Here is a 15,710-nt window from a genome sequence, read left to right on the forward strand (position 1 = left end):
ATGTGATAAGAGGGAAATATTCCTACCGTACAAGAGTATAAGAGGGCAAAGGGCAGACCTGGAGCCCCGCCTCATGGATCCTTAATAATGGAAGAAATAAGGGAAAAGCCCATAAGCAGAAAATGAAAGGAATTGCAAGTTGTGATCAGGGCAGTGAAAGAAGCCAAGGGGCCGACGTGGAGGATGAGAGGGTCTACCTGAGGTGCGGGGGTCCTGGGAGGCCTCTCCGAGGAAGTGACATTTAAGTTGAAAGTTATAGGAGAAGGAATACGGTTGTCAACCGTGAAAAGGCTCCGGGTTGGGAGGGGGTGAGGCGGGCAGAGTAGTAGGTAGAGAAGTGGGAGAGGTGGAGCCTGGGGATGGGGGAAGAGCAAGTGGGTTCTGGAGACTCCATCTGAGCCCCTGGAGCAGGCTTTATTCTCGGACACGTGGTTATGTGAGCCAATAAATCATTGTTTTGCTTAAGCTCCTTTCAGTTGGGGTTTCTTTCATTGTGGACAAGAGTTCTAATCCTGTAAGGGGGCAGAATATTTGAATTCCCTGGAAGCACCTGCAGCTGGAGTTGCTGTTTGTAGAGCTCATGCTTTATTCATGCAGAATGAAGTATTTTTGTGTCATTATATTTTCCCTCTGGCCCTGCCTGGGTCCGATTCCTTGGACTTGAATTGTATGTGTATTTCAAAGCCATTACGTATAGCCAGTTGGGACTCTCTTGGTTGGAAGTGATAGTAACGTAAGGTACATGAGCTCACACCACAAAGGGGAATTTATTGGGTGGACACCAGTACATGTCACTGACTCAGCGGAAAGATGAAAAAGCAAGCCCAGGAAGGGGCCAAGGATGCGGCTGGGACTCGGGAGCCTCTGGAACCAGCCCCCTGAATGCTGCCAAGATGATCCCTGTGTTTCCTCCCCATGTGCTGGCTTTGTCTCTCCTTCTTGCTGTAGATCGGCTTTTGCTGCTTGGCCAAAACACATAGCTGCCAGTTTGCAAAAATGAGTGGCCTGTAGACATTCTTTGTTTGCTCACAGTGCTTTTAAAAACTGATTTAATTATTAACATTTAAAAAGGGAGATTGTACATAAAATTCCAAATTTCTGGCATTTCTTAAAGAATCACAAGTTTGACATTCCTAAATCTCAGCAATCAACAGGTGCTTCTTCTGGGAAGGGCAATGCATTGTCCAAAGGGCCACCGGAGGGCTGCTGCCCTCTTACTTCTGCTGGGGGCTCCTGGTCCCAGCTGTAGCTGTCATGGGCCTAGCTGCTCAGTTTTGTACCCATTCCCTAGCTTGGGGCCGGCGCCCTCCTTGGGATCAGTTGGTTTGTCCCAGGGGATGGGGCCACCTACTAACCTGGCATGTCTTATCTTCCTCACCCCTCTCTCCGGTCCTGTAATAACCACGTGGATGATGGAGGGGAGCAGTTTCTAGAAAAGAGATGCTGGGCAGACAGTAAATACCTTAAGTTATGTATTTGGATAAAGTTGTGTGTTATTTGGTGAAATCTTTTTAAACTCATTTTTACTGATGTACGTTTGCCAAAAGGGCCCATTATTCTTAATATACTTAACATACTTTAAGTAGTCCTCTGCTTTTTTATCTTGGAGGAGAGCTGGAAGACTTCATAGAAGCCTTTGTCATAATTCAGTCCTGTGACTATGCCCATCAAAACTAAGCATTTCAGCTGGAACTCAGGATGTAACATGGCTTATCCGTTTGTTTTTATGGATGATTCAAGCTAGGATTGCAAAAAGTTGCTACAGATGTACCAACAATCTTCCAAACCTGATTTAATAAAAATATTGATAGAATTTGGTGAAGTATTTAAAAAAATATTTCCTGGTTTCTAGAGTTTCTGTTCTGTTCTAACTTGTGAAAATCTAAGAACACATTTTCAAATCAGAATCACTTTTTTTTTTTAAAAGATTTTATTTATTTATTTGACAGGGAGAGACACAGCGAGAGAGGGAACACAAGCAGGGGGAGTGGGAGAGGGAGAAGCAGGCTTCCTGCTGAGCAGGGAGCCCGATGCAGGGCTCGATCCCAGGACTCTGGGACCATGACCTGAGCTGAAGGCAGACGCTTAACAACTACTGAGCCACCCAGGTGCCCCAAATCAGAATCACTTTGTTTCTTTAAATGTATTTCATTATTTGAAGTGAGTCTATCATTTTAAGTCTTCATTATTTTGTCCTATCTTTGGTAAAATTCTGTGCTTTCCCAAGACAGACAATCTTTTAAAAAAATTCTTTCTAATTTACCCAGGGCTCACCTATTTCTGAAGACTTTAAAACCATAGAGTGAATTTATGGAAATTATTGTACTTGAATTTGAAGAACAGGAGATCCATAGGAGACTGTAGTGTGAAAAAGGGTCTGTATTTAGGAAGGAAATAGGAAGGGGAAAATATTCACTTGTGGACTGACTGAAAACTAAATGCCTCTAGGGATGACATTAGATTGATTATATTTTGTCATCATCACCCAGATACTAGAAAACTCACATGAAAATTTTTTTTTTGAAAACTCACAAAAATTTTTGAATTGGATTGTGAAAAGTATATCAGTTTTCTTAAGATGGCAACATAGCATGGCCCTTGCAAAAACAAAGGTGATAGGAGAGTGTTCATTGTAAGACTGTTGACTAATAGAAAATAAGAATTTCATTTGAAGGTAGGTTCATGGTGCCATCCTGATGCGTGTTCTACTTACAGAATTAAGGTGAGAAAATGGCTCCGACCTTAGTTAGTGAATTCAATTAATATTTAAGTGTGTTTTCTGTGGTAGGTCATGAGTGAAACAGTGGTTAAAAAAGATAGAATCTGTTCTCAAAGAGTTTCAGGTCCAGCGGAATGGTTTTCAAAGCTGGGCATGAATTGGAGTCATCTGGAGAGCCTAAGAAAGCTAAGTGTCAGAGCACCATGCCCCTAAATTAGAATCTCTATGGGAGTGGGACCCAGGCACCTAAATTTCTGTTGTTGTTTTCTATAAATTTTACAGTGTGGACATTTTCAAACATGTATGAAAGTGCAGAGAACAGTGTAACCCGCTACCTTATACCCATCAGTCAGCTTTGATAATTATCAATTCATGGCCAGTCTTATTTCATCTGTATCCCAACTCCCTTCCGCCTTGATAACTGAAGCAAATTCCTTATGTCATTTCACTTTATTTGTAATGAGGTTACATTAAGTTACTTGAGATATTTCAAAATAATATTTCCTTAATATTATCAAATCCAGTCAACATTCAGATTCCCCAGTTTTCTTATATGTTTAGGATCCAAACTGAAGTCTGTATGTTTTGCTCACTTTATGTCTCTTAGTTCTTGTAATTTATAGGTTCCCTCTCTGTCCCTCTTCTTGCAATTTATTTGTTGAAGAAACTGGGTGGCTTATTCCATAGAGCTTCCTCCAGATTTTATGTTGCTGATGGTATGTTTCTGTGGTGATGCTCACCATATTCCTGTCTCCTGTGTTTCCCATAAGTCAGCAGTTAGGTATAGATGCTTTCTTCACAAGACTACATCATTGAAGGTTGTCTTTTTCAAGGTGCTCGTAATGTCAAGTTGTCATTTTTTTTTTTTTTGGTAATGTTAGCAGCCTTTGATGCTTAGAGCCTAGATTTTCTTAATCCGTGAGGAATTGCAAAATGGTGATAGCCCAAGTTCTGTCATTCCTTGATTTGTTAGAAGATTTTGTGAAGGGAAGCGTTGCTTCATCTGTTACAGTTGACCCTTCAACAACACGGGTCTGAACTGCGCAGGTCCGCTTATATGCGGATTTTTCTCCATAAATACAGTATAGTGCTGTAAATGTATTTTCTCTTCCTTATGATTTTCTTAACATTTTCTCTAGCTTTATTTTAAGAATACAGTATGGAATACATATAGCATATGAAATATGTGTTACTTGAGTGTTCATGTTATTGGTAAGGCTCTAGTCAGTAGTCAGCTATTGGCAGTAAAGTTTTTGGGGAGTCAAAAGTTATACGTAGAGTTTCGATTGTGCAGGAGGGTCGGTGCCCCAGTGCCCCCATGTTGTTCAAGAATCGGCTGTATTTAGTCATCCGATAGTACCGTGTATAGGAGAAGCATGATGCGTTTTTTAATTCTTTCCCTGTATTTACCAATTTTCAAAATAATGAGTTGTTTTCCTAGTCCTCCAAAGGTGACCAGTAAGGTGCAAAGTATTGTGAACAAATTTGATCTATTTCAATCCATTGCAGTTACTATCTTTACTGATCTTTAATTGTCCGTCTTTGACCAGTGTCTTCATCTTGGCTCCTGAGGGTGTGTCTGCGTGTGTGCAGATTTATTTTTAAATTACTATTACTTTTGTAGCTCACAGCATTTATTATTAAGCCATAAAAAGAACCTCTGGGGAGGGCTGCTATTTTAATGATGTATCTTCTAGAATCAATGTTCACAATAGAACACTCAAGACACTATTTCCTTCATGGAACATTGATGAGAAGTGTGGCATAGTACGTGTCATGGAAAATCGTTTAAAATGTATCCTTGTTTTCATTTCTTTTTTTTTTTTTAAAGATTTTATTTATTTATTTGACAGAGAGAGACACAGCGAGAGAGGGAACACAAGCAGGGGGCGTGGGAGAGGGAGAAGCAGGCTCCCCGCTGAGCAGGGAGCCCGATGCGGGACTCGATCCCAGGACCCTGGGATCATGACCTGAGCCGAAGGCAGACGCTTAACGACTGAGCCACCCAGGCGCCCCTCCTTGTCTTCATTTCTTAAAACTCTTCCCTCATTATTCATTCATTCCTTTCTTTATCCTCTGGGCGGTTCTAGGTCTCTAATCCACTGGAGGTCAGAGTTCTAGATCCTGGCAACATACATAGGAATAACCAGTATCTCCCCCTCCCAGGTGTGCCTGTGAGACTGTTCCGATAACCACAAGTTTGGGTGTCATTAGGATGACAGTGATATTGGGCTTCAACGCAGGAAGTGAGGTGCTGTCACCACACACCGGCACGCTTGTGTACGGTCCCTCAGCTTGATTATTTGGTTACAACTATTGAATAATTTGGTGTTAGATGCTAAAAAATATGATTCCATGTCGATTTTCAATATAGTGGAAATGACGTCTACTGAGTAGACAGTGTAATCGTGTTTTACTTTTTCATTACAATCCCTGCAGTCCATCTGTTTCCTGTGTTACTTCATATTTGAGAGCGCTGGTGTTTTTTGGGAGGGTGCTTCATGACCCTAATTTAGATCAGATTGTGCCGAATTTGGATTGTAACAGGAAGTGGTATGAATAATTTGGGATTTGCCTTGACACGTAAACAGCGCTGCTTGTTTAAATGCAGATTCTGATTCATAAGTAATGTATGGAGACACTTTAAGACCATGCAAATATCCTGTTCCTCATCCAGATCTCCCCTTTAGATTTCTATTAATGATTCTTGCATGCACCAGTCTTTACTATGATAGTCACAAAATGTTGAATTCCAACTCAGCACCCTCTACATTTATCAGCCTGCCTTTGACGTTCTGCTGGAAGCAAGAGCCCTGCCTCTTCCCTTGTTTACTTAATACTTATCCTAGGTATGGATTCACGAATTCCTAATTTTTCAATGGTCTGTTTTTATTACTGTCCTTGATTACTTTGGTGCTTAAATTGTCCCAGATTTAGGATTGTTCTCCTTCTTGATTGTTATTTAATGGATTAAAGACATGAGACAAACCATGAGAGACTCTTGACTCCGGGGAAACAAACTGAGGGTTGTGGAAAGGGAGGGGGGTGGGGATGGGGTAACTGGGTGATGGGCATTAAGAGGGCACGTGATGTGATGAGCACTGGGTGTTATAGGCAACTGATGAATCATTGAACATTATATCAAATGTACTATATGTTGGCTAATTGAATTTAAATAAAAAACATGGATAATTTTTTGAGAGACTGAAGTATATATCTAGGTTGCCTTCAAGTTATATTGTCTGGAAAAAAAGTATCGAGTGCAATTCTTTGCCTGTGTACAGTGTTTGAGAGTTTCCCATGTGCTTTTGTGGGCCATATTACCTGGGACACTTGAATTTTATGAGGGCGCCTGGAGGAGTAAGTTTTCCTCTCCATTTTCAAATTCTCACTTGATTTTCCTTTTTTTTTTTTTTTTTAAAGATTTTATTTATTTGACAGAGAGAGACAGTGAGAGAGGGAACACAAGCAGGGGGAGTGGGAGAGGGAGAAGCAGGCTCTCTGCCAAGCAGGGAGCCCGATGTAGGGCTCGATCCCAGGACCCGGGGATCATGACCTGAGCCGAAGGCAGACGCTTAACGATAGAGCCACCCAGGGCCCCCTCATTTGATTTTCTTGACAACCCTGTGATACAGACAAGGTGGCATTTTGACTCTACCTACCAACTCATTTTCTGCTAGCCTCAGTTTAACAAAAGACTGATGATTATATTAGCCTATGGGACTAAGGTTCACTAGAAATCACTCCTTCCTCCTAACATGCATTTGTGTGGTTTATATATTGTGATTTGCTATAAACACTTTACCTTGCAAGTGAATGGGTTCTGGTCTTTGAATTAATGCTGAGTGGTAGAGAGTCCTATTTCATATTAATGTATCATAGAACACGACATAGAAAAAGCACTTCCCAACCCTTTCCTCCCTGCCCAACCATCTGAATGAAGCTTTTTTAGTTTGGAGTGGGTCATTTTTCTCTATGGGAATGTGTGTGCTTATTCTTATTGATCCAATGCCTTACACACTGACTGGGTGAAGGACACACCTTGCAATGGCTTCACATTTCCTCCGGGGGAGGTTTCTTAAGATGGCATCTTAGGCCCATTTGTAGATGAACATGTCTCTCTTTGGGGACTCCTCACCCAGTCACTTCCCCACCACATACCTGGTACCCGCTATGATGTTTCATGCCTTTGTTCCTTACTGTGTGTTCTCAATTATGCATGGAAAGCTCCCCTCTCTCACCCCCATCTGTTGAGTGAATTCTTTCAATTCTGAAGCCTTTCCTGATTCTCTTTCCCCAGGGTTCATTATTCTTTCCATCATACCTTGTACATCTTCATCATTGCATGGGGGAAATTATATTAAGATGCTTTAGTTGTATGTCTCACCTTAGGGGATTACATTTTCTAAGGGCAGAGACCCACGGCTTGGCACAAAGTAGTACCTAAATGTTTGGACAAAAATGAAGTTTCTTGTTAGTAAGTAGAGACCTACTAAAGGGTGTTCACTGGTATGTTTCTCAAGTCCCCTGTAAAGACTTCTGACCTAGAGAGAGTGCCATGCCACGACTTGGTGTTACGGGCCTGAATTCCCCTCATGAAAGGTCTGCATTGTGGCTTCATGTATTGGCCACGAACCCAAATAGTTTGTTGAAGTGATTTAGGAGGATTGCTAACCCCTTAGAGAGAGTTCTGAAATTGTTAGTGAAGGCAGTGGGGGGCGGGGGGATATGATTGCTTTGTAAAAAAATGATGTCTCCGCCAAAGTCAGGGATGAAGTATACTGATGTCTATAGCTTACATGGAAATTCATCAAAAAATAAGATGGACTGATGGGTAGGGAGAGGGATGCCAGATGGCGGGGTTTTGTGGTAAAGCAAATGGAAAAAAACGCTCATTGGAAAATCCAGGTGGCAGTTATATGGACTCGCTGTGCAGTTCGTTCAACTTTGCTGAAAGGTCGAAACTTTTCATAACAAAATGTTGGGAAAAAAGGATACTTGTATTATTTTTTAAGAACACATTTATTGGCTAGGCATATCAGTTACAAACATTAAATCATCAACGCGCACTTCCTAAAACGTGCTGATTTGTTTTCTTCCTGTTATTTCTTTTCCTCTCTTTATTGAGTAGGCTCTTTCAAATCCCAGTTCCTATATTGCTCCCTTTAGGAGAATTTCCCTGACCTTCTAGTCTGATTTAGATGTCTCTCCTCTGTGTTCCCAGAGCACCCCTTGCATCATTCTTCTGCCACAGAATTTTTTTTCCTGTACTGTGATTGCTTACTAATCTGTCCGAATCACTAGACTTGGAGTTTCTTGAGTTAAAAACCAGGAAGGTTTCTGGAACACTTTTGGTACCAGTAAGAACAAAAAACAACAACAATATGTAGACTAACAGTGGCTTAAACAAATAGGGTTTTTTTATTTCCAGTGTCAGGAGCATGGAGGCCAGCATTTCCAGTTTCCAGGATTGGTTTGGTGATGGGCACTTGGCTGGCCCTTCTGCGTTTCTCCCATCTTTCCCTTCATCAGGTCAAGTTGACCAAAGCGGTTATGTGGGTTGGAAATATCCACCGTGGTTATTTCAGTTTTTGAGCTTTGAGCACAGATACTTTGGCAGATATCTTTAAACCTGCTGAATAGTCTTCAGTTCATTTATTATGGTTTCCTGTAGAGAAATTGACTTTGTTTTTGGAAAATAACAGCTCAGAATTAGATAGATGTCTACATGGGTTTGAAAGCCTCCCCCATCCCAACCTGGAAGATTATTTCTCCATTTTCATACAATTGTAATAATTCATAGAAGCAAGGTTGCTTCAGAGAAATTGTGTGATGGATGGTCTGGAGGTTCCAACCTCATGCACCAACCTGAGCTCTCTGGGAAACACTTGTGGACCAGAAATTAGGCCAAAAGCTGTTTCACTTTCCTAAAGTGAAGCCTTTTGGGGAGGCCCATGCCTTATCCCATTTATTCTATTTTAGTCACAATTCAAATGTGCTTAATTATCTAGTTAATTGCTTAGAACACTTATTAAAAAGCACATAATTAGAATAAGAGCAGTGGGAAGAAGGCCTGGCATAGGGAAGTAAGTAAGCTGAGGTCCCGTGGAAGGGGGCAGAATGAGCAGACATCCGATTCTACTCACAGCAGCCCAAGGCTGCTCACATAACTGATCTCATGCTGAGGATGGTCCTTAAATCATCAAGGAAAGATTTAATTATGTTCAGTCTGCTCTAAGAAGACAGATGGATATAATACGTGAGAGATAACATGCCACACTTCACAAATATGATCTCAAATAGGTTTTAAATATAGGAATATATAGATTAGAATACTGGCAGGAAATCTGTTAATAGTGAATATCTCTGGTTGGCAGAAACGTAAGTGATTTTTTTTCTCTTTTAAAGATAGTTTAGATATTTCCTAAATTTATTTATTTTTTGAAGATTTTATTTTTAAATAATCTCTGCACCTAACATGGGGCTCGAACTCATAGCCCCGAGATCAAGAGTCGCATTCTCCACTGAGCCAGCCAGAAGCCCCTATTTCCTAAATTTTCTATTGAACATTGAAAGGGTTCAGAGTATGCTATCCCAAAATATGTCGCTTTGACATAGGATTATTTTGAGCTGAAGGCAGTTGAAAAGTAAGACCAAAATAAAATTCTGTGCCTCCCCCTCTCTACCAGGAAGGGCAGGGCTATTCTGAATCACTTGAGAGCTCTAAACTTACCAGCCTAGAGAAGGCACTGGGGGAACGTGCATAACACACCATACTCACCAGCTCTTAGCATCCATCAGTTTCCCTTATATAGTATTTGCCTTCCCACGATTTGTTGCCCCTATAAGTGCAAAGTCCTTTGTTTTTTGATCTTGTCACTTCTCTACAAAGTTTATTATTTTGTTAAGATGCTATGTAAGCCAAAGTTCTAACCGCCCCTTTGAGTTACTCATCACTGAGTTGTGTGTGTATGTGAGATGCACAGGACTAAGCTCCTGTTTATTTTTCTCTGTTAATCTGTTTTTTGTCAGTTAAATCTGCAGGGCCCCAGGCAATGAGCCAAAGATAGGTAGAGGAAAAAATGATAGGTTTTTCCCCCTTTCTATAGTTTTTTTTTTTTTTAAAGATTTTATTTATTTATTTGACAGAGACACAGCGAGAGAGGGAACACAAGCAGGGGGAGCAGGAGAGGGAGAAGCAGGCTTCCCACTGAGCAGAGAGCCTGATACGGGGCTCGATCCCAGGACCCTGGGATCATGACCTGAGCCGAAGGCATATGCTTAATGACTGAGCCACCCAGGCACCCCTCCCTTTTCTATAGTTTTATAACTTTTTGTTTTAAATACTTAAAAAATTATTTTAGACATTCAGAGCGGTTCTTGTTCAACTCCTGGTCTTTTGATAATGTCATTTTTCTAACATTTTGATTTTGGTTTTTTAAAAAATGCTCAAATTATACTTTTTATAATAGTTGTCTGAAAAGTCCTACTTGTTATGGATGTGGACTCCTGTGTATGGTGATTTTCTTAGGTGGGTCATAGATTGGAATTGTGGGCTCCTATCTGTGGGTTTTAGCTATGACTATCCTGCTCTGTTTTACTGCATGTTGTCTTCCCAGAGAGGTTTTGTTTATCACTCTGCCTTGTGCTCCAGCACCATGACCAGCCTGGGACTGCTTTTTATGTTAATTTCTTGGCTTTGGAGAAATGCTGTGGTCACAGATTTTCTGGGTACACTTCCATGCAGCTGGGGCTCAGTCAAACAAAATTCCTTGTCATTGTCCCCTGTTGGTCAACAAATGTTTTTCTAGTCCATTTTTTACCTGTAGGTGTGTTCCCCCAAGGGCCTTGGCTTCTCAGTTCTCAATTGAAAAGAGGTCTCAGTTCTAACTCCCACTTGGTCTGGGCAGCTGATCTCCTAGCCCTATGTGTTTGTTAAATCCGAAGTTACCAAGAACAGCAGCTATTCAGGACTCCAGGAATAGCAGCTCTTAGTGCCCTGATTGTTTTTGCCCTACATGGGGATTTCTTACTTTCTTTTGAGCTCAGCTGTGCATGTAAGAGAACTTTTCAACCTTGGATGTCCACTATAATCACCTGGAAAGCTTTTAGAAGTCCCCATGCCGAGGCTGCATGCCAGGCCAATTCCATCAGAGGCTCTGGGGTGACACCCACGCATCAGGATGTTTTTAAAGCTCCCAAGTGATTTCCATTGTGCAGCCAAGGATGGAAGCCACTGATCTAAAGCAATGTTGTTTTATTTTGCCTGAATGATTTATGTGTGTGCTATGTATATTAATTTATTGTTCTAGTGGTGGTGTTTTCAAGTTACCTGGTCAGCAGTAATGGAAATAGGAGCCTGTCATATTGTAATTAGAAAAAAATTTTAAATTTTAAAAAGTTAGAATTTGCTAGGAAGGAAACCAGCCTTTATTTAGTTTCTACTGGGTGCTAGGTACTGTACTTAGGTCGTTCACATATGTTGTCTCATTTAATCCTCAGGAGAATCCTGCAAGGTAGGGATGGTTGGTTTTTGCAGATAAAAAACTGGCTTGTAGAAATCAAATAGTTCTAAGTCTCACAGCTCACTGATGGCAGACCCAGGCTCATGAACCATGAGATGCCCAGCCCCACGCCCTTTTCCTTACCCTGTGGTATATGTGAAATAGGCTTTTCCATACACATTAGTTAAAATAAAAATTGGCACTGGGGTTAAAATAAGTTCCAGGTATCTGTTAAATTTACTTATTTGGAAAATTTTGTCTTCCCACTAATTCCAGGGATTCTTGCCCCTTTATCTCACATCTGATGTTAAACTGATTTTGACTAATCAATTGTTATTATAGGAAATTTTAACTCACTTTAGTTCACCACTTTAAATACACTTGGAGAAAATAGTTTAGTTCTCCTTCTTTTAACTCTGTCATGTGCCACGAAGGGGTGCTTATTATAAAAACTGCATTTACTCATCCCCTTCCCGAGCACCTCCATGGCCTGTGTGGGGGGCTGTGTGAGTGTGTGTGCTGTAGGTAGAGGTACAAGGGGAGGTGAGGAGTAGAATAAAGAGGTGGAGGCTGAGGTCCCTGAGTGCTGGTGTTCTCTGGGGTACCAGATAACTTGGAGTAGGGGTGGAAAGTGGGACTTGGAGCTCTGTGGTCACTCCACCTCAGTGAAGCACTTTTGAGGATATATTGATTTCATATATCATATATCAATATGAAATCATATATTGATTTCATATTGAGGATATATTGATTTCTAGTGGCAGGTTGTCTTCCCCCACCCACCCAGCAATACAGGCGTTGGATGTGCATACCCATTTTTTCCCTCTTTCTGTCCTGCTTTCTCTCTGGCTCTGCTGTGGTACATGACATGTGGGGTCGTTGGAGGGGTTGTTTTATCTCTGCGTGGAACCTTGAAGATTTATTTCTATGTCGGAATTTCTGGGTTAGGCTTTTCTGGTGCATGTGGATTTCATTTCATTTTAGTTGGGTAGAAATCAAAATGCTTCTAAGTCTTTGTCTTGTTCATTGGCAGCTCTTCAACTAGGTCTTCTGTTCGTGTGTTGCAACCGCAGAAAACCAGCAGGATGGCCACAAACAAGAGTAAGAGCCAGAGCTCCTTGGCCCTTCACAAGGTGATCATGGTTGGCAGTGGAGGGGTTGGCAAGTCGGCCCTGACGCTTCAGTTCATGTATGATGAGGTAAGACACGCCAGGCACAGACGGCTTTCACCATCGAGTCTGCTGTAATAATGTCTCTTCTACAGCTGTGTCCATGTGCTCATTGCCTCACAAACATGGAGGATCATGGGGCAAATTTGTGTTAACATGGTTTCTGAATAGCTTTCTGGGGGGTCTAACCAGCATAAGACCTGGGTGGCTGATTTTTGGTAAGTAATTTCAACTGTGGTTAGGGCTGTGAGGGGGTCCCTGCTTCCTTGATTTCCATCGTGCTTTGAGCTTTCTTTTTGACACAAGCAAGGGAGGAGGCTGTTTCTAAAGAACAGGTCAGATACTTAGCTTTGTAACAGTCAATTTGGGGAGATATTGAAAGGGAGAGCTAAGTTGTTATAGGACAGTCTTTCCTCAAGTGATAGACATCCGGTTCTCTCTAGTTCTCCCGTGCAGCAAAGGGAAGCTCACACCATCCTTGCCTCAAATTGATATCACTTAATGTGGTTAATAGAGCTGGTGCCGAATCCAGTGTGACAACACAGTTTTGATTTGCATGGCAACAAACGTCCCTGCTTGATGGCCATTGGCTGGTACCACAGGCAGAGCGTTCTGACCAGAGCTTGCATTCTGTTTACACGGGTGTGTGCTTTACAAAATTTGTGAAAGCAAGAGACCTATAACCACAGTTGGTTAAGATTGTTATCTGTTTTCCCTAGACTTGCCCTCTGTCCAGCTTCCTCTAACGTTGGATGGTACTGGAGTGGTGATGGCCATTTTTGGGATCCAGCTGAGGGAAATGGAATTAGGGATACAGTTAGCTGGGAATTAGTGGAATATATTTATGTGGTTTGGACCACACTTTGGCGTGTGGTTGTTACCAGCCATCCCACTCTTGGCACGGCTTCCAGGAATATGCCCACCGCCTACTCTGCTGGCTCACCTGGCACTGTGACATGGGGTACAGGGCCAGGAGTGTATCCTGGTGTGGCTGTTGTCCTGTGGTACCTGGCTCTGAAAATGTGTGAGCCGCAGAGGAGAAACAAGGGTCGAGACATATGGAGCTAGAAATAGGGTCTGGAAAGTTCTTCCAGATCTTACAGCTTCTTACAGGGAAGTTCAATAGAGGTTTCCTAAATCTGACAATAGTCTTATAGCTTTTGTGACTAGTAATGTCAAGTCATTGTGAAGCTGAAAAAAACCCTTCTAAACTTCCAAGAAAAGAGAAATTTGGACTGATTATGCTAGAGGACAAGACTAAATTGTTTTTTATTCGCTATAGGAAGTATTACAGAATCATTGGCATGAGTGGGGAGATAATCAGAGTATATGGCAAACAAACCAGTAGGAAGGTATGCTAGGGATGCCAGGCAGTTAATTAATAAAAATATGTTATTTTGTTAGATTTTGTGATATAAATGGTATTTGTATTGTTTTTCTTTTCTTTTTTTTTTTTTTTTAAATATTTCATTTATTTGACGGAGAGAGCACAAGCACAGGGAGCAGCAGGCAGAGGGAGAGGGAGAAACAGACTTCCCGCTGAGCAGGGAGCCTGACACGGGGCTTGATCCCAGACCCTGAGATCATGACCTGAGCCGAAGGCAGATCCTTAACTGACTGAGCCACCCAGGCGCCCCTTGTATTGGTTTTCTATTGCCATGTAACAAATTCTTACAAATTTAGCAGGCTGAAACAAAACACGTTTGTTATCTACAGTTTCCAGGGATCTGGCATGGCTTAGCTGGGTGCTCTGTTCGGGGTCCCACAAGGCTGCAGCAGTGTCGGCTCTGGCTGTGAGCTCAGCTGTGGCTTGGGTCCTCTTCCAAGCTCTGGGTGCTGGCAGTTTCTTGCAGATGTGGGATGGAGGCCCATAGGTCCTTGCTACCAGGCCATTTCCATAGGTACTTCATACGATGGCAGCTGCTTCTTCAGGGCCAGTAGGAATGTCTCTTTGGTTCGCTAAGACAGATTCTTACATAAGGAAATGTAATCATGGGGTGATATTCTGTTGGTTAGCAGCCAGTCACAGATTCCTCTGTATTTGAGGGGAGAGCATCATACTAGGGCATGACTCACTGAGGGTCGGGTGTATTTGCCATAGTAGTTGTCCGTTAAAAAAAATTTATAATGCATTATGATTTCTTTTCTCACTCTAGATATTCACTTTTGTATCCAGTATTAAATGTGTAATTTTATATTCTTTCCTTAAAAAGGATGAATAAGGTTCAGACCAAAACCTTGATTTCCTCCTGGGTCATTCCCTCCATATATCTTACAATGAAAAACCTTTGTCTTTGATGTTTGCTTCTCTTTATCTTATTCTAGGGGCCAAAGTGGGGAAATCTAGTGGAACCTGCTTGATTTATTCAAAACATTTTTGCATAAAAGAGGAGAGGCAAGTCTTGAAGATGGCTTTGGAAGTCTTGTTTTTGTTTGATAACATGTTTTGCTTACTAAAAATTCCTTATTTTTCTTCTGTAGAGTCTGGGAAGAAGAGAGGGTGAGGAGCAGAGTTAAGATGGAGACAGGATTAGAGGAGTAGCTTGTTAATCAAGATGAAGAAGGGGATTTTTGTCCCCCCAGGGAATCATTGACAATGTCTGGAGATATTTTTGGGTGTCCCAACTAGAGGACAGGTGCTCCTAGCACCTAGTGGGTAGAGGCCAGGGATGGTGCTAAGCATCCTGCGGCACACAGGAGAGATCCTACGACAAAAAATTATCCAGTGCAGATAGTCTTGTCAATAGCAGGGCTGCTGATGCTGTACAAGACGAAGTGGAGAGTCTAATTGGGATTTGCATTTTTATTATGTATGTTTGTATGTGTGTGTATGGTAAGAGGGAGGGGAAAAGATGCACGCAGAAGAATTTGTCCCTTTTTCCCAGTATCTTCAGAGAAACTAGGGAAAGCTGGGCTTGATCTTAGTCTATTTTGATCTTAGTCTATTTCATGTGCTAACATATTTGAGGACCGGGGCGCAGCAGTTATTGAAGAAATGGTAACATAAAATCAGAGCAAGGAAAGCATAGAGATGAGGCGATGTATATTTGGAAAAGTCCTTAATTGATTTTCTAAAAACAGTGCTGGCTAATAGAACCTTCTGCCTTGGTGAAAATGTTCTGTATCTATACTGTCCACACGGGTGGCTGCTGAGCTCCATGACGTGTGGCTAGTGGCTACTGTATTGGACCGTAGAGCTCCACAATCATAATTATGGAGCTTGAAGAAACCTTAGCAGTGATTCCCAAATTTAGATGATCGCACAATCTCCTGGCAGACCTTTGTAAAAAACACCTTCCGGATGACGTTTCTAGAGTT

The 15,710-nt window shown here is 41.7% G+C and overlaps 1 protein-coding gene across 2 annotated transcripts in view; it reads left to right on the forward strand.

Annotated features, from left to right (window-relative positions):
- The window catches only part of RALB (RAS like proto-oncogene B), a 44,539-nt gene that overhangs the window by 12,469 nt on the left and 16,360 nt on the right, over window positions 1-15,710 (forward strand). For both annotated transcript variants that reach the window (XM_035008203.1, XM_035008204.1), the window contains exon 2: window positions 12,257-12,422. In XM_035008203.1, coding sequence (XP_034864094.1) covers window positions 12,309-12,422 — 114 coding nt within the window. In that variant the 5' untranslated portion in view covers window positions 12,257-12,308. The remainder of the gene's footprint in view (window positions 1-12,256; window positions 12,423-15,710) is intronic.

The sequence above is a fragment of the Mirounga leonina genome, unplaced genomic scaffold (assembly GCF_011800145.1).
Source record: "Mirounga leonina isolate KUSES-001 unplaced genomic scaffold, KU_Mleo_1.0 Mir_151, whole genome shotgun sequence".
In the NCBI taxonomy this organism is placed as follows: domain Eukaryota; kingdom Metazoa; phylum Chordata; class Mammalia; order Carnivora; family Phocidae; genus Mirounga; species Mirounga leonina.